Below are 22,391 nucleotides of genomic sequence, written 5' to 3'. Positions count from 1 at the left end.
CCGCCAAGGAGCGACGAGCAGCGCTGGTGGTCGCTGCCACCCCGCGTGAGCGGCGCAGCAGCCTGACGATAGCCGCGGCGGCGATGACGGATGATGGGGCCCCAAAGACAACACCACATTGTCCGTATCTGGAGAGGGCCCTTCTTCCGCAGCTCACAACTGGCCACCACACTCTAAACTTTTTTTCCTCCCATATACTCACTAGAGGTTCTTTTTCGCCTGTCCTCTAGTGGTCCTCCTTGTAGGAGTTTTTTTACTACATGGAACAGGGAGGTTTTGTTTACCTCCTCAAAACAGGGAGTTTTTAGGTTATAGAAAGGAGGTATTTAGGGAGTGTTAAAAATGTTCGGGAGAATTTAAGGAGGTCAAAATGGAGTATTCTTTACATCCTGAAGGGCGTTTTAAGTGATGTTTATGGAATTTTTAGGCGGTTAAATAGGAGCCCATTATGGCTCCCTTTGGAAGTACTTTTGTAAGTTTAGGGGCGTTTTTAGGAGGTTCAAGGGAAGCATTTACTTCTTTTGAATGGAGTTTGACGAAAGCTTGGGGGGTTTTGTAGGCCTTCCGTAAGGAGGTTTTCAAGGCCACACGGGAGAATTTCTAGTTCCCTGCGGGAGTACTGATTTCACACGGTTTTTCTCGATTTCAGGTTTATTTCAAACGACCTATCGCAGACAAGTTTACATGGTACATGGTGTACACAAGGAGGTTCCGAAATAAATACTTATGGCGACCTCATATTAGAAATCACAAATGGTACATTGCTAAATAACACGCCAGTTAGGAATTGAAGTCAGCAATACGATGCTAGTTGAACAAACCGTAGAAACAATATTACTACAAGAACTGGAAATACGCGAAAAACAAAGATAGGCACAAACACAACCGCATGGTAAGTGAAATCATTATAGAATACTATCGGATCGAGAACGCGTCAGTACTTATCAGAACTTATCAGTACGCATCAGCGCTCAGTACACAGTGAAAAAAAATGGTTGCAGTGGTTTACAACGACAACAAAAAAATTCAGTAGGTGGTGAAATGAGCGAGAGCTGTGTGCTAGTTGAACAAATTGTAGAAACAATAATAATACAAGAACTGGAAATACTTGAAAAACAGATAGGCACAAACACAACCGCATGGTAAGTGAAATCATTATATAATACTAGAGGATCGAGAACGCGTCAGTATTTATCAGAACTTATCAGTACGCATTAGTACTAAGTACACAAAGTGAAGAAAAAATGGTTGCATTGGTTTACAACAAAACAATTTTTCAATTTGTGGTGAAATGAGCGAGACCCTACTGAAAAAAATCAAACGATATATGAACGATAACTCGTATACGAGATTATGGGATCGTAAGGTGAATGATATCATAGGCTTCAACGGCATCATTGAGATATCGTAGTAGCACATCGTAGTAGCTCATCGTAGTAGCTCATCGTATCGTTGGATCATACAAGTCGGATCGTTGCAAGCGATGTCGTTCGAGTTTATCGTACAGATTTTGCTGGGGTGAGCGACAATATGTATTCGATGTGTGCGTGTAATACAAGCGTTAATGCGCAAGTGTTGATATTGTGCTGTGAATGTGCTTAGATCCTTGCACAGTAGAATACGCAAAAGAATACTTCGAAGCTGCTGCCTTTTCCCTTTTATTTCATGTCCCGCAGCAGGTTGGCCACATATCCGTTAAATGCTTTCAGCCGCTTCTCCGTGGTAGCTTCACTGTTCCGGTGTTTCATGAAGTAACCATGGGTACCTGCACAAAATGGAAAAAGAGAGGGAGCAGAGAACATGTGTTTAGAGGGTGCACGTGAACCTTTTGGGTGTGTCTGACCCATTAATCAAGTGATATTACATACATGCTCAGTTAGTTGTACCACCTGTGAAGACTTTCTATGGTCAAATGAGGCTACTCTTCACAACTGCAGAAGCTGTGCTTGCTCACAATGCTATGACTATGACCACCAAACATCGTTGGCCCACACTTAAATGCAAGATTCGTCACATGTGGAGATGTGTCCCTTATTATTGTGCTAGTGCAGTGGAGAAAGGTGTGGGGAGGGGCACCTAAGAAAAGCCATGTTTCCCTTAAGCTTCATGAGCTTGAGCTCACAGCATGGCTGCAGGCTGACGCTAAGGTCCGAGGCGCAAGCCTATACCAGCACATCTTATATTGAGCACGGACCACCACTTGGACATGGCACTTGCCTCACGAGTTTATGTGGATGCTATGTTGTGAGAACAGTGCATTCGCAATATTGTTTATTTTGCCCCTATCCCTGATCTTTAATAATGTGCAAGAATTCGCAACTACAATATAACAATTGAATCAAATAATGCAATATTTCATTTCAACTCAAACCGAATAAGACCTGGTGAAATGTAACAGCGCAATAAACGGCGAGGGACACAGAAGAAAATTCACAAGACGGGCGCTTCTGTGTCCCTCGTTGTTTATTGCGCTATTACATTTCATCATGAATTTGTACCAACTCACCCAAATTTCCATTTTGTTCGAATAAAACCATTCGAAAATTACGAGCGAGGTCTCTACACTTGGGCTTTCCTGCACTGCTTGAGTGACAAACAGTGAAACGCTGATGGAGCATTTGATAACCACCTCTCATCTCCTTAGTATTATTGGGCCAGCTCTGCCCCTCTGGCCATAACGCAATTCATGAAAACAGCAACAGTGAAATAATGGGGGGCAAAACCAACATGAATCAGAGGCAAGGGCCCGATATATGAGCCTAATGTCTGCAGCGACTTCTCGCTGGAATAAGTTGAACGAGTATTTGATGACACTAGATGGTGGCTGAAACAAACCATTGCAGTCTCGAAGACATCAAATAACTTTGCATTTAAAATAAGCATCTATTGCGGGGAATTCGTCACAGCTCTCAAAAATAAATGAATTGCATCGCATATGACCCTCCTTCTCATGAAAATTTGGATCGTGTTAAAGCTTACAATCGATAGCTAAATGTATTGTTGTTCTAGGACACCTGCTTCAAGTGTTCGTGGCAAGAGCCGAAGGACTGTATGGAGAATGTTTTATGACCTGTAACGTGCGCCAGTTGTTGCATCTCGAAAACTGTGTGGAAAATTGAGGACCGTTATCGGCTTTCTCCGTCTTTCCCTTTGAGACGGGAAATAGAAGAATTACAAAAATGGTGAAGGCAACAAAAGGAGCTCCTTATCAAATTGTGGAAAGAGTTGTTCATCAGGAGCTAGAGGTTATGCTTCATTCATCACCTCTAGCCTCAAATGTGCAGCTCTTCTGTGAGCAACAATTACGCAATGCTCTTACCACGAAGAAACACACAACGCAAATGGGTAAGTGCAAACAAACAACTATTTATTCTTTGGAACGCCTCCAACAGCTTTACAGAAAAGAGAAGAAACAAACACTAAAAAAAGGGTGGGGGGGGGGAGGGGGAGATTTAAGGCGAGAAATGAAACAACGAAATACAGAAATTTTGACTCTGAACTATTCAAGTTGAATGCGCAGAAGCCTAATCATCAGAATTTTCTGCGCACACCCGGATTTACAGGGGCCAGGGTGCATCTTTTAAAAGGACAGTTTTGCAACAACCTTAAGACTATGACGTGTGCTCACGTATTCTCCGAATGTGCCTGATCCCATGAAACAGGACTTCACAATTTTCCTTTTCTGCAGCTTGGGTGATCTGAACAAAACCTCGGTCTGCCCAAATAAAGCCTTCTATCCACACACTTTGCAGTGTGTGGCCAAGTTTCCAGGCCCGCTCGTCCGCTCACCTGTGTAGCGGGTGCTCCCTGAGCCTGGTGTTTACGCACCTGCCTGGGTGTCCCATCCAGCTTCTTTTGCAGTTCAAGGGGATGCGGTAGACAGCGCCGACCGAGCATTCAACAAATTTTGTTTTCTGCTTTGTGTCACACTGATATTTTCACGCCGTGTTTCCATCCTGATTAACCCTCTTACAAAGCCCTTTAATTTGATGGGGGCTGAGAAAACGACTCCAGCTTCTCGCTTCGCTTTTAGCTTCTTTATCTTGTGTATGTACAGGCTAACTTTCTTTCTCTGCTGTTCTTTGGGCCCTTGCTTGGCTTTACCCCCCTTTAGCACTTCTAGGCAGTGGACACAAGAACTGGTGTGGGAAACCCACTAGACCTTAAGCGTGCCCACTGTTACAGTTACAGGACTTTTTTTAGGGCTTGGAGGAAACAGCCTGCAGCAATGCTTCTCTGTACGAGCTTCGGATGTCCAGAGTTAAAGGGAAGCGTAGGTACCCCCCTTCCCCCCCCCCCCCCCCGCTTCGATAAGACCCGCACGTGTTGGATGCTCCAAAATGGATTTGAATGTCTAAATACCGCAGCCTATCGCTGTCAGGTGTCTCATGTTTGAACTGTAACCCCTCAAATGCAGTGTGAAAGTGCTCAAGTATGGCAAAAAGCTAGTAAAGAGAAGCATTGTTGCAGGCTGTTTCCTCCAAGCCCTAAAAAAAGTCCTGTAACTGTAACAGTGGGCACGCTTAAGGTCTAGTGGGTTTCCCACGCAAGTTCTTGTGTCCACTGCCTAGAAGTGCTAAAGGTGGTAAAGCCAAGCAAGGGCCCATAGAACAGCAGAGAAAGAAAGTTAGCCTGTACATACACAAGATAAAGAAGCTAAAAGCGAAGCGAGCAGCTGGAGTCGTTTTCTCAGCCCCCATCAAATTAAAGGGCTTTGTAAGAGGGTTAATCAGGATGGAAACACGGCGTGAAAATATCAGTTTGACACAAAGCAGAAAACAAAATTTGTTGAATGCTCGGTCGGCGCTGTCTACCGCATCCCCTTGAACTGCAAAAGAAGCTGGATGGGACACCCAGGCAGATGCGTAAACACCAGGCTCAGGGAGCACCCGCTACACAGGTGAGCGGATGAGCGGGCCTGGAAACTTGGCCACACACTGCAAAGTGTGTGGATAGAAGGCTTTATTTGGGCAGACCGAGGTTTTGTTCAGATCACCCAAGCTGCAGAAAAGGAAAATTGTGAAGTCCTGTTTCATGGGATCAGGCACATTCGGAGAATACGTGAGCATGCGTCATAGTCTTAAGGTTGTTGCAAAACTGTCCTTTTAAAAGATGCACCCTGGCCCCTGTACATACGGGTGTGCGCAGAAAATTCTGATGATTAGGCTTCTGCGCATTCAACTTGAATAGTTCAGAGTCAAAATTTCTGTATTTTGTTGTTTCATTTCTCGCCTTAAATCTCCCCCTCCCCCCCCCCACCCTTTTTTTAGTGTTTGTTTCTTCCCTTTTCTGTAAAGCTGTTGGAGGCGTTCCAAAGAACAAATAGTTGCTTGTTTGCACTTACCCATTTGCGTTGTGTGTTTCTTTGTCTACATCCTTGTATCGTAAGCCTAAGCAGCGCATTAATCTAACCCAAGCGTGATATGAACAACTAGCCCAGAGAAGTGCTTTAATCAGTTTGAAAGCATTGATGGTGGTTGTCGAAAAAGATTGTGTGATAAACTGCAACATCGTCTGCGACGAGATGTGCACGGGAAGATATGCAACATGGTAGATGATAAAAATAGATTTAAAACGTAGAGGACCAAGCACACTGCCTTGGACGACACCAAATTAATGGGGGCAAAATAAGTAGAGGTATTAGCAGACGTTAACTTGAAGGGGCATTAAATAGGCTTCCGAAGGTAGTGGTTTCAAATACAAAATTGCTAGACAACATGTTCACGACAACGTATACCAAATATAATACCTCTGCGTAAAGCGAATGCTGCACAAAAGTGCAAGAAAGGTCTTCGCTTCTTTCCTTGTTTACCTGTCAATCCTTGTCGCCATTCTCACACACTCTGACGTAACTTTGCGACTCTGACGCAACCTTCATGGCAAAGCTGGTGAACACTACAGCGTTGCTTTTGGCGGGTTTCCTAAAATCTGCAGTTAATCAGCGTTCCCAGCTGCGTTCCCAGCTGCGGTGGAAATGCAATCACTAAGCTAATACTTAACACTTTTAAACCATTTTTTGCGGGATGCTGTTCCTTCAGCGAACAACACGTAAAATCGCTACATTTGGAACCCTGTTTAGGGCCCCTTTAATTCAACAAGGAAGAAAATCCGTGATCCAATTGAGGACATTAGGGTGAAGTCTGAGAAGTAGTCTGCGGTGTGTAATGCGATCAAATGCGTTAGAAAAATTGAGATAAACTGCAGGAGTGTGTAAACCTGCGTCAATGGATGAATGTAGACCCTGAAGAATCCCAGAAAGTTGCGTTTTACGAGAGTAACCCTTGTGAGTTACTCTTAACCCCATGCTGATATTCAAATATGATGATGTAATTTTATAAGTACTTAGTGACTTGAGAGAGAATGAAATGTTCCACAACCTTGCATATGGTGCTTGTTAGGGAAATTGGCCTGTAGTTTAATGGTGAAGCACGGTACCCAGATGGAAAGGTTTGTACTACCTCGGCTATCCACCCATCACTGAGAATAGCGCCTGTCGAGAGACTGAAAATAGCGCCATCAGAATTCTACAGTGTGGATTGTACTTTTCAGTACACTGTAAATAATACCAGTAGGATCTGAAGTAGGTGGAATTTTAAGCTTACCTAAAATAGAAAGTAGTTCCACGTCAGTTTGTATGGTTAGTTCTTCAAGCCTTATAGAAATATTTTATGATGATGATGGTGTTTAGGTTTAAATGGCGCAAGGCCAACCAAGGGCAAAGAGCGCCAAACAAAAGTCGTGTTATGAGAGCGACATGAAAGTAAAAGTAAAACATTTCAGTAAAAATAAACAAAGTAAGACACAACATAATTAAGATGACTGGTGTAAAGGGCCAGGTTGTCAAGATGCATGATAAGAAATGAGATGTAAAAATTTTACATCGGTAAGAAACTCGAAAACACGTTTGAGTGAAAACATGGGCTTGTCTCCTACGAAGTATGACGGGTGTTGTGGAATATGTCGTGTGTATAGTTGTTAGAAGTGTTTGAATTGTGTTATGTCAAGTGCCTTGCATTGAATGAGTATGTGGATTACGGATAGGCCCTCTCCACACCCGCTGCATATGTATAGAAACATTTTAAAAGGATTGCCTGGCTTGATTCCATGCGAATGAACCCTTTAAAACAAAGTTCGGTTTCTCTTCCTGCGCCTCCAGATTCTCTTGAATATCCCCACTAACCAATAACATGCTTAAAATGCACAGCACTGCTTCACGAAAATGTTTCCAATAACCAGAGGCTAGAACACTGCTAACAGGTATACATCATGACAATGGAAGTTTGCACAACGCGCAATAACTAACCTGCAAGTACATAATCAATGGGTGCGCTGAATGGCAGCAGTGCCTGGGGCCGAGGAAATGACGTGCGTTTGAAGGGGTGTGCCGAGTGACTTGGTGCCAGGTGACAGACAAAGGAATGGCTTTTCCTGGTGGCGAAGCATACAGAGCACCAAGGGAAGGCCGGCCGCAGCTTAGGTCCAGCAGGTGGTTGGCCAGGGGAGGCCCTGGCAAAGCCTTGGGAACTGGACTGACAGGCAGCCGACCCAGGACAGCCAGCAGCAGCACCTGAAGGTACACGATCTGTGAGTGCACAGACAGTAGTTGAAATACAAGAGAAGGCCACGCAAAGATCAAATGCTTACATCAAGTGGATTTGTAATCGCTTAAGGACATTCACCATCAAGGCAATAATAAGAACATTCCAGCAACATCCAAAGTGAAATTTAGGTCACATTAAGGATGTGTTTATTAGACACGCCAGTAATGCGATTGGGGTATTCATGATATATCCAAAGCTTACCGCTACGCTAATTTGCATTGAACGCATGCTAGCAGCTTATCTGGGTCCATAGCTTTCAATAGGGACTAGTGTGTGCTTGTTGAGGATCCTCTATTGCATTGCCTAGCTTGTCTTTGCAAGTTCGATTCTCCAATACAAATCGAGTTGAGAGTGCGGGCCCACAGTTTCCTTGTTAGTCTCTGTATGGTCTTCAATTTCGGGATATTAGGATGTTGACACCTTGCTTAACTTTCATCACTAATTTACAACAATGCAGATGCCTCTGATATCGAGCCCCACAGTTCCCGCGAGCTGCTCCTACGGAAACAAGTGCCCGCTTTTTCGCATGTACACTACTTCCAGGGCATCTCCTGTCCACGTTACTTCATCGTATACCGCAGGCATTCACGAATGTGTACTGATCACAGCGTTGTGCCGCTCAAGCAAAATTTCGACGGGATCTGCAGTCGCGAAGGCAGATTTTGGTAGACACATAACGCAAAAACGCATAGGTTTTAAACAACCTCGCGTGATGTGATCATGTCAAATAATTAGCAACCCTCTACTACAGCGCGAGCGTCGTAGTTAAGGTCTAGCTTACGCGTAATTTGATGCTGACTGCCGCGGAAACCGTGGACAGGTAAATCCAGGTCGCCCAGAAAGTACGCAAGTCCCCTAGGATTTAAGAGAAAATGAGATGGGGGAAAATGAGATGAACCGCTGACCCATAAACACCAGAACCCGTTCCAAACAAGTACAGATTTATAAAACATGCCTACTTACCCTAGCAGGAACGATGTTTCCTACGTAATTTCCTTCTTCACTGTCGTCCTCACTTTGCGAACACCAATACACTTTGTTCGGAAGCAATGCCATCCACTTTTGACGCGCAGTCTTTTGAGGCGGGCGGCGATGATCGTTCTTCCAGTGCCCATGTTTTCAACACATGCGTAGGTTGGAAGGACTGACATCGCGCAATAAAACTTCTATAAGTTTGATTTCAGCTGGAAATCTGCAGATAAAACTGATGCAAACAGCACAGCACAAACGCGGGATCCTCACAAACGCACACACAATGTGAGACATAGTTGCCAGGCTGCAATAGCAGCACCTCTTTGACGAAAGTCGTGTTAGTACGAGAATATTGGCAATAATCTTTTCGTTTCTGAAAGCTATAACAAGTTTATATCTTCAAATTGAGGTTTTCATACGCAGAAGTACATGGTAATGAAAAACTCTGACACATTTACATTGATGTTAAAGTAGTTTTGATAGTTTTGACCAGGGTGTCGAACCGAAAAAAATACCGGTTCGGTTACGGTTCGGGTTCGGGTGAAATAATTTCGTTCCGGTTCAGTTCCGGTTCGACAAAATCACGTACCGAACCGGTTCACGAACCGGTTCGGGAGCTTGAACCGGTTCGCGAACCGGTTCGACGAGTTGAATTATCACTGAAATTAGAAAAAAACATTTACTAGTTTAAAACGACCGTCAAGTCAAAACACAAACAAAAATTCAAAATTCTGCTGTTCCCCAAGGGCAGTGGCGCAATTGCAAAGCAAACTTTAAACAATCACGAGATATTAGAAAAACAAATGAAGTGGCGACGATTTACCACCTTCTTTCTCGCTCACATTATGTTGTCCCAGCGACTATTCATAAAGCCACCGCCAAGACATATGACGGTGGGATATATTTTCTGTCCGTTCCTTTTTTGTTGAAATCGCAATCGTCGCTATGCAATCACCCATCACGCTAACCTTGAAGCTTGAAATTTAGTCCTGCGTACTGGCGCGTTCAAATACCAGCGCTTAATACCAATAGCGCACATTTTTTTTATATTTGTAACAAAACAGAAAAATCCTACAACAGGCATATAAATACTACCAATGAATTAGAATATTTGGTCACCCTGAATAATTTGTTAGCTGTCACCTTATCGAATGTGTTAGCCACACTTTTGTTAAAAGTAAGCTTTAGTTAATGCTCAGTCACTGCATTATTGCTCTGACCACTGCAATTCCTTTTGCGATACCGAAAGTGTGCATTACAATCAGTATGTCATCGTACCGCCTGAACCCCTACCATCGTTCCGTGTGCTACATTGCGGAATCTTACAACAGATAATGCGGTTACAAAACGAAAGGGAAATTTGTCACGCGGAGCATGAGATGGGACTTTTTGGGTAGACGCTCTTTAATTCGTTCACAGCAGTACTCCCCTCCGGAACGAGTCGCAGTAGAAGCAATGTAGTGAGTTGGGCAAACGGCTTAGCAAACGGCTTAGCAAACGGCTTAGCCACTGAGCAGCTCCTGCGGTCACACTTGTCAAGTATTAATAATTTGCAGGTGTCGGACCTTTTAAACAAATTATGAAATGCAAAAAGTTTGCACACATCGGGTGTGAGCTTTCGCTGTTGCGCAGTGGAGCACTCCTGCAGCCTGATTGCTCCAATGAAGTCGCAACTAGGGAAGGGCAAAGTCGTTTTATATCCCCTGCAAGCTGCCGAGAATGACATTTCGTTTGGTCAGCTTGCACTACGCTCGCGCCTCCAGCAGCAACAGACCATTGCTACAATGGTGCTAATTCATTTCCCCTGTTGTTACATAGAGCGTGATAGTGTTCAATTGTCGGGAGGGGAAAGTACCCGAGCAAGTACGAAGTTGATGGTACGTGAAAGAAAAAAAGGCCTGAATTGCATTTACTGTGCAATATCAACAACAGAGGGTCGAACCATTTCGGCATGAACCGGTAACCGTTATTTTTTTTTCGGTTCAGTTCCGGTTCGGGTTCAGCGCACTCAAAAAATAACGGTTCGGGTTCGGGTTCAGTTCCGGCAAAAATATCGGTTCAGTTCCGGTTTACGGTTCGGTTCGGTTCCGGTTCGACACCCTGGTTTTGACGGCCTTTATTCTGGTCAATTCTCAGCGGTTTCTTTTCCTTTTTTAGAGAAATAGACGGAACAAATTGCCAACGTTGACGTGATTGGAAGCAGGAAACAAGCGCTTACTCTTGTAAAAAAAAAAACCTATTAAATTCCTCACGGACAAAAAAAAAAAAAATCTTTCCCGAGATTTGAACTTGCGACTATCAAAACGCTAGACGAGCATTCTACCACTCCTAGCAAGAGGCTTTGGTGGGCTAAAAATGTAGTATAATTACCAAAGTGTCAATAGATATTGTTGCTTGTGTCTTGTTTTGACCGTAGTTTAGACATTTCGGCAGTTATAGCGCTTGCTTCTCTCGCACCGATCTTGCTGACAAGGCCAACTACGCTAGTGTTACAAGCCATATAGCCAAAGCTCCCTTATTTGACCCAACAAAGCTATCTCAGATCATCCCCGATCTCTTCCATGCAAGCGACGGTAGCCACGAATCAAGTGAAATACGCCGCTAGTTTGGTAACGCTTGTTTGTCACGCACCGATCTTGCAGACAAGCCACATCACGCTAATACGACAATTAATGACAGCAAACCTGTTGTGTAAAACGACTGCTGACAGCAGCGAAAACCTCTGAATTAGTTAGAGTACGTGGGCATAGCTCAAGGCGCAACATGAGAAAGCAACCGAAGCGACGAACGACGCGAAAACCGCGATGGGTACAGCAAACAGGTACAGTGTGCGGTAGCGACGAGCGAAAAGAATATTGCAGGCCGCTCCCAGCGGCCCGTGTGAAAATAGAAGATAGAATCCCTGCCTACACGCCCTAAAATACATCTGCACAGCCGATTGAGTTTGTCGCTAAAGAAAAGCAACCAAGGCTGCAGCAATAAACTGTGCTTGCCTTGGTGTGAGCCAAAGCATGTCTTGACATCGTTGTTTGGTAGGGCTTCTGACTGTTATTAAAAAAGGAAAAATACAGTGTGGACAGGCAGCTAGGGCACAAATGTGTACGTCTAGCGTCTGTCATGCACTCTTTTGGAGGATACGGCGCAACGTGCTGTTATACAGAAACAAATACTTCACAGTGAACAGTTTGGCTGTACATGGTACGTTTCACTGAAAAAAAAAAAAAAGCTGAAGCCCTAGCTTGTTATGTGCTTTTATGGATTAAGCATGTCCCACCAGCAGCTGTTTTCAAATACTCTAATTCCTATTGGAGCATTGTAAAGTTTAAACAGGGATTTCTTTAATGCCCCCTCCCCACTCAAAATCCCCCCAACACCCCATGAGGAGAATTCGGACAACCCCCCAAAAGCAAAATTCTGGATGAACCCTTGTTTGTGCTCAACTTGTGCATCTTCCAGTAAGATCCTTACAAACATTCCCTGAAGGAACAAGGGGTGTCAATTTAACTGAAAATGATAAATGGTGCTTTTTAGTTTTGGTCGGTTGTCAACATATAACGTCCTCAATAAGCACGCACCGGGGTTGCCGCCAAAGCCGGTGCAACGCACAGTGCCAGGTGACAATGTGCACCCGGCATGGAGCGTTGATCGAGGACAAACTGAGCAATTCTACCCAAGCACCATCTCTTAAGCTAAGAAAGCAACGCATAAAAATGTTCACAAGTGGCAATACAGCAGCATAACGTGACACAGCGCTACTAGAAAGTGATATTTATTGAAGGGCAATGATTATGTGTACATTAAACCCATATCCGTCACACATGCGCAACAATGCACTTTCACCGCTTCAACTAAACAGCTACATACAAGCTGATTCTCATCTTCGTTAAAGCCATGATACGAGTGCCTGTTTCTGTCCACCCTTCCGCTTGATGGTCTAGGCACCGCAGTGACTGTTCATGAAAATTCAATCGAACGAAGCGGATGCAAATCTCCAACAGGCTGGCAATTCATGCAGCCTTCTTTGCAGTACACGAAGTTCATGTCTTCATTTACAATCTCTGGCCATTGTTGCCTCCGTGCGGAGCCCGTCGCATCATTGCCTAATGATTTCGCAAGCAAGTCATCCTTGTCAGCAACAACATACAGCTCTGTCCACCTTCACACAAGTGCACCGATGCGCCATCACCACCGTCGCTGCAGCAGACGGTGGAGGAAGCCGCTTCTCCAGCGTTGTTCGCAATGTATCTTGTGATTGCACCCCGGAGCCCCGTCGACTCCCTCAGTGTGTGGCGCGACGGTGTGGCCCGGTTTATGGAGGACAGGTGGTGCACACCAGCGCAGTTGATCAAGGATGAAGAGGCGCACCGGTGCGCCCTGGTGTGACTGGTGCAGTTTATCGAAGATGCTATTAGTAGAAATCACTGTGTTTTTACGTTTCATATTTAAATGTCACCTAATAATGCTGTCAGTTCACTTTGCAACAGGGTTGAAGAGCTGTGTGTTTAGATCGCCCAGTCCAATTTAGGGTTATTGAATGGTTGGCTGAACACAGTCGACCAAATAGTCCGAGTACCAGTTCAACCCTTGGGCAGACATAAAAATGTCTGCTGGTGTGTATGTAGGGGGGATATAGGTAACAGATTGAAGAAGCAGAGGGAGAGGGCATGAATTAAAACCTAACACACTCACAATATTGACTAAGAAACAAAAAGATGTCAAAAGCACCGAAATTTTGAAGCATTAAGGCTAACACGGTGGGCAGCAAGCACAGCAACACTCTCAAAATCGTATTGATCCATGATCATATTGATCCAACACTTGATCGTATTGAACCATGACCCATGATGTATCTTTTTGTATCTTTTGCATCTGATGTATCTTTTTTTTTGTTCTTGCTGATTTACAGCTGTGTGCAGTATTATATTCTTGCCCCTCCTGCTGAGGCCCTTAAATGGGCCTGCAGTATTCTGTGAATAAGTAAATAAATAAATAAATAAAAGACATTGTACACAGAAATTACTTTCAAGAGATACGACAGAAAAAAAGAGGTGTGGGGACTCTACGGCGCCATTCACCAGAAATCTGTATGCAGTTGTCAACGGGTACAGCAATACCGCAAAAGAGAACGTGACTAAGAAACACATCCACCTTTCTGTCTAGCCATGCACACCACCGGGTTGACAAACGCTCTGTGCGAACAAAACTATGAAAATGACTGACTAAGAGATGCAACAGGAAAAAAATAGAATGGGGGGGGGAGGTTGTACCGTGCCATTTACAAGCAGGCTGTACCAGTTGCTGACAAGCACAGATGAACACATGGCCAAGAACAAAAAACAAGAGGGCAATAGGAACTTAAGCACTGAAATTTACTACAAAGCCCGCATTGCGAAGAGCCAACAAGGTTATCCATGAAGATGAAAAAGTGTGGTCGCTCAGTATCTTTAATTTTTGTTATTATAGCAAAAAAATGCTGTATTCAATGACCCTACTTTGCAGATAGTCAATTCTCATTGTTGCAAACTTGACAGGACATTGGAAGTTTGTTGAATGGGCAGAAATCATCATAAATATCACTCTGGCAAAGACAAAAGTGCACGTTATGTTTGGACATGGATTTTAATGACATTTTTTAGCATTTTGAAGGCTAAACTACACAAAACAAACTGAAAACAGAGGTGAAAAGTCCACAACTAGTTAAGTCGTCTTCTACTGCTGACCAGAACTTTCAGGGCCTATATAACAAGATTGGTCATTTTCAACAAATTGGGTCACGTCAAAAATGACAGTTTTGAAAATGACCAAACTTAATACGGTCTTTGAATACTGAGTAGGGCTAACAACAATGCTCTACACTAACGTTTTGCTTTATTTCGAATGTTGGTTTAGTAGCAAAACATTCTTTTTTGAGGTCTTGACATTCTTAAATTAAATTTTCAGCTGTTTAGTGATATTTGGACACATATTTTTAGCAGGTGGTAATGAAGAAGCAGATATTTTCTAGTGTGGACAAGTGCAATTTATGAATTAACTGAATGACCGAGTTTGAATTATGCACCCGTAGAAACATTACAGAACAACAGGTTAAAGAATTTGAATTTTGTGTAAGTAAACTTGAGAGTGCAAAGTGTCAGCGTTTGTATTGTACTTTATTTTGTACTGTATCTTGTCCTTTTTTCCAGTGCTGACAAGGCAGAATATATGTTGTCGTAAGACTACCTTGAAGACATACTGCAGAAATTCTACGACTCATCGTTGAAATCTTCATATCATGAAGATGTCGATCTTTTCTTGACATGTCGTTCCGCTCTATGCGATAACAGACCTTTATGATATCGTAGCACATCGACATATCGAAGAAGGCCTTCCGATGTCAAAGACATGTCGTTGAAGTCATTGCGACATCGGACCTTTACGATGTCAGAGGACAACGATAAGTCATTGAAATCCTTACGATGTCAATGACATGTCATAAAGCTTCTTCGACATCGTATTGAAATCTCTGCGATATCGAAGACATGTCGTTGAAATGTTTATGATATCATTCATGTCGTATGGATATCGTTGCCATATTTTCAGTAGGGGAGCTGTGCAACGATTTGATATTGAAAGGTAACAAGCATTTTGTAGGTGGTAAAGGCACAAGAGATAAATGATGTAGGAGACAGACTGCAGTGAGATGGCTATGGATAAATGAGCAATATAAAGAACGAAAAATATGCTGCGGAAAATACCAGTGCGTTTTGATAAAGACACAAATGCGCCAAGAAAAGTGACCGAGTCTGACGGGTTAATTGCAATGATATAGAACAGAATGGGTGGTATCGCGAACGCTTCTTTAGAGTGAGAACAAAAAGCCATGAAATTCGTGTTTTTCGGATAATTTTTAGTTGATTCATTTCGCACCAGTTGCCAATATTATTTAGATAATTGCTTCAAGTTAAATTAGTTTGTTAATATTATTGCTTCCCTGAAAGATAGCTGTATTAACAGCATACAGAACGGCCCATCAAATACCCCTTTTCAGTAAAAAAAGAAAAAGAAAAAGTCGGAAATATAATAAGGAATTCTTTTTGACTACTATCCAATGATTACAGGATTGAAAACAAATATTAGTGAGCGATATTGATGCGATAAAAGTTAATTAGTTCTAAATCCTTCACACGTGGTTTGGTGCTGGCAAGGTCCAAAAAGGCATGTTCCACAAACGTTAGAGTTCTGTGTACCTTCTTGGGATATTGAATGTTGAAAACCCAGAACGATGCAAACAGACTACACAGTCCTCCCAGTAAAGATGATGCAGTCAAGACACGCTGGCCATCGATGTGGAGGCTAACTTCCCCGTTCACGGAATGCAGGCAGGGAGTCAGAGGAACATCTGCATGAAAAAGCAAATAAAAAAAATGCCCCACACGTAAAATTCAAAACAGACACTACGGTAAATGAACTTAATAATTCGGTACAGTAATAAAATTGTAAGGCCAGGTTCCCTGCGAATTCCAGTACCTAAATTAGGAATGCAAAGGCTTCATAAAACCAAGTGCCAGTACAGTAACCGTCGTGGCTTTGGCAGCAATAAAAAAGATATTACTTCCGCACAATATACTCGAGCACAACTTTAAATGACAGTGAAGATAAAATGCAAGTCTCTGTAGGTTGATAGATTAGTTTTTGTGTTTGACTGAAAAACACTTTGGTATTGCATGATTTTGTTAACTGCTGTCTCTTGCTTTAAGATGCCAGCTTGCATCTATTCAAGTGAATGGGCACACTGTTAAAGATGCAAACCCTTACACTGCCTCTCCCCTACCATGGTGCCTCACTTTCATAGAAAAAGTGCAGCTTTTTCGAGCTGGACAGCTGTTGCAAGCCGTGGCAATACTCACTTCTGCTGGAGAGGGGCCAACTTAGTTTCCGAATGCAGCCTTGCCTTGCACAGCACAGCCTATCCTGCCTTAAGATCTATGAAGTCATTCAACTCGATCATGTATCGGGATCTGCAGAAGAAAATCGTGTCAGCAAATAATGAATTCATGCCGGACAGGCACCCACTGTTTCAGTTATACTTGCAGATACCTCCACCTATTTCCCTCCTGGTGTTACATCCAAAGCTAATTTGTTACGGCTTGTCTCATCAAGTATGGTCATCTGTCATAACACAGCTAGTCATACAGGAAAGTCCTTCACTGGGTCAGAAAACACTTTCTTTTTTTACAGTAGTGATAAACTAGGCGACTCAGTCGTCAGTATTCTGACAACTTAATATTCTGTGTCACCGAGCTGACAAGCATGATTGGTGCATAAGGTCATTTGTAGCCGCAACCGTTACTACAGCTTTGTTAGCTAACGTAAACCTCGTTCATGGCACCAAATTACTTGTGATTGCATGGCAACCAAAAAAAAACAGCTGAAATGGAAACGCTATTCTCGCAAACTTACCAACGCTGCATGCCACACACACCTGCCTTAGTTAATTTACCGTGATTGTAGAAGTTTCCGTCACGCAAAACCACAGTGCACTTTTTGGAGCTCCAAGCTCCGTGTCAAAATCGACTGTCAGATGAATCGAGTAATTTTTGTGTATGGTCTTACTATTGATTATGACAAAGTTATTACCAACAAAAGAAGAGTGTGTGCATTGTTCTTCTAAAAAATTATGTCCTTTTTTATGCCCGGCACACTTGTGTCATGCTACGGCAAACTCGGTTCTCTTCCATAAGGGCATGAATTTGTGTTTTTAATTACGTGACCTTAGCTGGCGACTGACGGGCCCCGATTGTATACAGACCCCTCATTATCATCCGAAAGGGAATAAAAACATTTCGGTTTCGAACCACGTCGCCGTCGTGGTCCACACTATATGCATTTAATCGTTCGATAGGCTCATAGCATATTTTACGCATGTCACCGTTTCCTTAATAGGGTACGCTGTTAGATGTGAAGAGTCGACTCAAGCGAGCAAACAACCCCACCGAATCTACAGGGCAGAGTGTTCGAAGGAGGTGGCCGTTTGATCTGCGGCTTTCGCCGACCAGAGCGCTAAGAATGAGTCAGAGCCTTGAACGAAAACAACACAAAGACTTATATTTGGACAGGCAAGCCATCAGGAGCGTTAACAAATAAATATTACAAAGTAGAGCAGTTAACTAAAAAGAACACGAGCAGTTCGATGCATATGAGAGACAGAGTCCCACAATATTCACCGACCGGGCCCGACGATGCACCGCTGTCGGAGGCGATTCGGCTACCTGAGTAACGGTCACGTTGCTTTGAAACGACTCCGCGCGGGACAAACGATTTCATCTCGAATGCCCTGTTACAAACCGGCCTACAAAAGAATGCGAATGCATACCCCAAAAGCCACAAACAAGTACAATAAAACGAGTGTGCGCTTTTTTCTTTGCCCGTGCGTGTACGTGCTGTGTGCGGCACGGGTACTTCGCAGATAACCCTATTCAAACGTTTGACAAACGGATCGACTGATAACAGACCACTTACCAGCGAGCTGTCCACAGCTGTCGCCGTATCCAAATGCTGTTAGCGGCCGTTCCTCGTGTGACAGGGGCACATAAAAATCTTTCCACCAAATGGCACTACTAGTCCTTCTCAAATAAGAAAAAACGATGGCCCAAGGCGAGGCTTGAAGCTCCGGCCGCACCGAGTCACTGGCCGAGGTTGTTTACATCCGGGCAGCAAGTCGTGCCGCCAGGGCAAGTTGAGTCGCTGCAGTCGGGTGCGTTGGCGCGCTGGCACGAGAATTTCAATCGTCTATATATGCGCAAGCAAGCCAAGCAGATGTGCATTGCAATTGTTTGCAACGGTAAGAACTGTCTCTTTGTTATCAGCAGAGTTTGACAACACCTATCGCCAAAATAAACAGAATGAAACAACACGGCCGCGCTGTCTGCCTGTGATCGCGCTGGCTGAAGCATCTATACGGGTATACGTACGGTATGGGGTTTGTAGCTGCATGCAACCGTCGCGTCCTGCTTACTCGTTCTAATTAGCATTAGGCCATGGTTGAAGTGCTGATACACGGAAACAACAGAAGACTAACATGGCGACCGCCCGCTTGAGATGATTATCCCAGATAGGGAGTTTATTTTGGACGTGGTACTATACAAGGAACCAAACGCCATCTCACAAAAGGTGTTAAGTGGTTCTAAATCCTCCCTTTTGCTACACGGATGGGCAACGGTACTACCATGGAGGTTCGTCCACTTCTTTAGATCATGCCTAGGGAGTACATTTTTTGCTATAAGTACTTTTCAGGGCACATTACTTGATTAAAACTCCATTTCCGGCTAGTTTGCGTTTACAGTGCAGTCCCGCTCTCGTCGGCGCAGGGCCGCCCGGCTACGTTCGCCTGCCGCAGGCGGTGCACAGGGGGTACTTGTCGTTGACCTCCCCGAGTCAGTGCAGCTGTCCAGGGCCGGATGAAGTTCAAGAATCGCAGAGTTCAAAAATCGGGCGCCTGCGGACTTTCCACCAAATGCACCGTGGGCTGGCCGAAGCCGGAAGATGCACACGCCAAACGCACTAACGAACGCCCCCACAACACGCACTCGTCACAGTGTTCGTGCACTGGAGCCAAGTTTCGTCGCCACCGCGCTCTGCGCTCCCCTCGCAGCGTCCACCAGGCCAGGGTTTTCCAAGAAGAACCACTTTCCCGTTGACATTGAATAGTATGGTCCCCTCCAAGTCTGGCCCTTTCTCCCAACTTCGCACAGTTCACGCAACGGCCTCCAATGCGCGCTGCTCGCGTGAACACCAGGGCCGTGGACGGCCGAAATCCGACACCATCAAAACAAGCCTATAACTCTCGACCCTGGCTGCGCGCGAAAGCCAAAGACAGTCCTCGAAGGGCACTCCCGCGACCGACCGAGCCGCCGGTTTTCGGCATTCGCTCTTTCGTCAAGACTGCGCCTGAGTAAAAAAACAGAAGAGAAGAAAACTAGCCCTGCTCACTGTAAAAGGGACAAAAAAGAAAAGAAACGTACAAAGCAATTCGTCCCGCATGCGCAGACTAAGGGGTTCCTGTACCAAATAAATAACGTCAAAGCAATGGAAAAAGAAAACACTACATCGTGCACCGACAACACACACACATAAAAAGAAAACAACCCTAACGCCTTCAACGAGGCTAACACACGAACCGTACCGAACCCAGAAACTAAGCAAACAAAATAGGTTCATGCTACATCACGCGGTACAACGCTCAAAATACTAAGCGGAACGCTTCCTCACCCTGTGCAATTAAACTAGTGCTCTCAACAATAACAAAACAAATTAGGACAAGATACATTACGTGCAGTCTTCAACGCCCAAATGGGGACACACTAATACAGACAGTGCCACGTAACATGCACACTCTTACAAACCGAGTAAAAAGAGAAAACATGCGCTTACAGCTTTGCTGGAGGGGAGTGACAACTGACCACACAGATTGGGCTGGGGCGGCCGGGGCGGCCGCGCTGACTGAGACTGAGAGAAGTGAAGTCAGCACGGGGGCGAAAGCGCCTGCCGTTTAGTGTGCTATGATCACTGAGGTGACCTCTTCCTGAGATTGTACCGATGAGCCGGCCGAGAGCAGCCTGGATCAGCGGGGATGCCTCGTCGTCGCCGCGCAGAACCGGTGGGCTCTTGCACCAAACCGTCAGTCCGAGAAACGTAGGCTTTCAAATCGGCGACATGGGCACAGCTGGTTTTCCCCGAAGGGGGCTGTTTCAGCACGTACGAGAGCCGAGATAACACTTTCTCGACTACGTACGGGCCAAGCCACTTAGGCGCTAGGGCAGCCGAAAAGCCCTTACTGGCGTCGCTAAGAGCGTGGTTGCGCTTCAGGACAAGATCGCCTACCTGGAATTCCAGGTGCCGGTGTTTGTGATCATATTGAGCCTTTTGCTTGGCTCTGGCTGTCGCAAAACTTTTCCTCGCTGACTTGACAGCATGACTTAGTCGCTCCTGAAGCTTCGACGCGTAGGCGGAAATGTCCGCAGGCGTCCTCTCTCCTTCGAGTTGGCTGCTAACGACGTTCGTCAACGGGCATGCCAGCTCCCTTCCGAAATTCAGAAAGGCAGGAGAGAAACCAGTCGAACGATTCTCTGCTGTTCTGATAGCAAACGCGAACTCGTTCAAGTGGTCTGCCCAATCCTTTTGTCTCTCGGCGAAGGCCGCGATCATTGGCTTAAGCGTTCTCTTGAATCTCTCAGTCAAATTGGACTGGGGGTGGTAGGGTGAAGTAGTGCGGTGCTCAATTCCCAGGGAGCGGCACGTTGCTCCAAACATTCGAGCGGTGAAATAGGACGCGTTGTCCGTGATCAGCCTATCGGGATAGCCGAACCGACTGAAGACCTCTAGGAGTTTCCCTAGTACCGCTCTCGCTGTCACCCTCCGAAGAGGGAACAGTTCGACCCATTTCGAAAAATGGTCGACGACTACCACCAGGTAAGTGTAGCCCTGCTTGCTTCTTGGCAAAGGTCCCATCAAGTCGCAAGTGGCTACCTGCCACGGACACACACTGTCAATTGGTTTCATCATTCCAGGCGGCTTTCCTCCGCGCGCCTTCACCGTTTGACAGACATGGCAGGATCGGCAATAGCGAAAAATGTCCCGCTTCATGCCCGGCCAGGTCACGGAACGACTCAGTTTCCCAAAAGCTTTGGAGCCACTTAAATGACCGGCCATTGGTTCGTCGTGAGCGTAACGCAGCAGCGCGCACCTCAGGCTTTTGGGGATTCCCACCTTGAATGGGTTAATTGCCTCATCATCGGTGGCTACGTACTACTTCAGCACGAGTCCTTCGTCATCCAGCAGATATGAGTCCCCCGGGGCGTCGGCGACACTCGCTGACTTCAGCCCCTCCGCGCCCGCAACAGGGCAAATTGCGTCTCGGCGCGCGCCCGCAGCACCACAAGCTGCTTCTCGGCGCTCTGTCTCCCTGAGACCGTCGCAAATCCGGCGACAAAACGGGTCATTCTGCTTGGCGGCTAATAGCTCTTGGCGGCTGAATGCGACTGCCGTGCACGCGGCATCGCTTCCCCTTGCTCCCACAGCCATCGCCCACCCGCTTTCCGGCGGCTCGGAGTCTGCGACAAGCGCCTCTCCCTCTCCGCCCTGCGGGGTGCCCGAGTCGGCACGAGTACAGTCGAACACGGATATATCGAACTCCAAGGGGATCGCGAATTAGTTCGATATATGAAAAATTCGTTATAAAAAATATGGGCTCTGAGACCTCACCTATGGCGGACGAGCATTTACCGATCGTCGCATTCAAGAATGACAACTAATTTCGCACTCACGACGCAACAGGACGCTTTATTTCCGTGAAAAAAAAATCGCTGATCTTGGCCTGCTCCTTCGCCCAGGAAATGAAATTAAAGACGCTGGTCTCGATCTTCTCGAGGCTGCACAACTAGAAAATTCCAGCAGTACGCTGCGCCTTCGCACACCATGCACAACACGCACGCAAAAGAAGAACAACGCGCAACGTACCACAATAACTTTGAAGGTAACAATTCCAAGGCTCTCTGAACGGACTCCAACAAAGCGCTCGCGATGGTCATCTCCGAGAGAAACAGTGATCTCCGAAAGGTGCGGGACAACTCGCCAAACAGCAGCAACAGCAGCAAAATGCAAAAGAAGGAGGATTCCGCCAGCGCCTTCGTTCCCTCTTCCCTTTCCCGAGACGACATCGGGGGAAGACAGACCCAGAGAGAGAGGAAAAAAAAAACTCTTTTTCGGCAAGCCGAGGAACGTACGCAACCGAAAAAAAAAAAAAAAGACGTGCGCAGTCGGGGCATTCCTGCCTCACACTGT

General features: G+C 45.3%; 1 protein-coding gene across 3 annotated transcripts; it reads right to left on the bottom strand.

Annotated features, from left to right (window-relative positions):
- Window positions 1-757: 757 nt before the first annotated feature.
- Window positions 758-8,894, bottom strand: LOC144141676 (uncharacterized). Of its 3 annotated transcripts, none has more exons than XR_013316675.1 (4): window positions 8,565-8,894; window positions 8,383-8,456; window positions 7,304-7,567; window positions 758-1,765 (listed from the first exon to the last, which is right to left on the bottom strand). XR_013316675.1 is itself a non-coding variant. In XM_077673207.1 (3 exons), exons 1-3 carry the CDS (start codon window positions 8,655-8,657, stop codon window positions 1,745-1,747), a joined length of 393 nt encoding a protein of 130 aa, XP_077529333.1. In that variant the 5' UTR covers window positions 8,658-8,893; the 3' UTR covers window positions 759-1,744. The 3 variants fall into 3 exon arrangements, 1 of the variants encoding a protein (XP_077529333.1); XR_013316674.1 differs by having other exon boundaries at window positions 759-1,765; window positions 7,304-7,582; XM_077673207.1 differs by lacking the exon at window positions 8,383-8,456 and having other exon boundaries at window positions 759-1,765; window positions 7,304-7,582; window positions 8,565-8,893.
- Window positions 8,895-22,391: the final 13,497 nt, after the last annotated feature.

Source organism: Haemaphysalis longicornis, unplaced genomic scaffold (assembly GCF_048455015.1).
Source record: "Haemaphysalis longicornis isolate Haplotype H1 unplaced genomic scaffold, Haemaphysalis longicornis Haplotype H1 scaffold_1, whole genome shotgun sequence".
NCBI classification, from domain to species: Eukaryota; Metazoa; Arthropoda; class Arachnida; order Ixodida; family Ixodidae; genus Haemaphysalis; species Haemaphysalis longicornis.
This window is presented reverse-complemented; position numbering and strand designations above follow the sequence as displayed.

Excerpts from the sequence above, each read along its gene's own strand:
- LOC144141676 (XM_077673207.1), bottom strand. The coding sequence starts at position 8,657 with ATGGCATTGCTTCCGAACAAAGTGTATTGGTGTTCGCAAAGTGAGGAC. Across the intron at positions 7,583-8,564 it reads GAAACATCGTTCCTGCTAGG|ATCGTGTACCTTCAGGTGCT; the intron begins GTAAGTAGGCAT and ends GTGCACTCACAG. Across the intron at positions 1,766-7,303 it reads CATTGATTATGTACTTGCAG|GTACCCATGGTTACTTCATG; the intron begins GTTAGTTATTGC and ends CATTTTGTGCAG.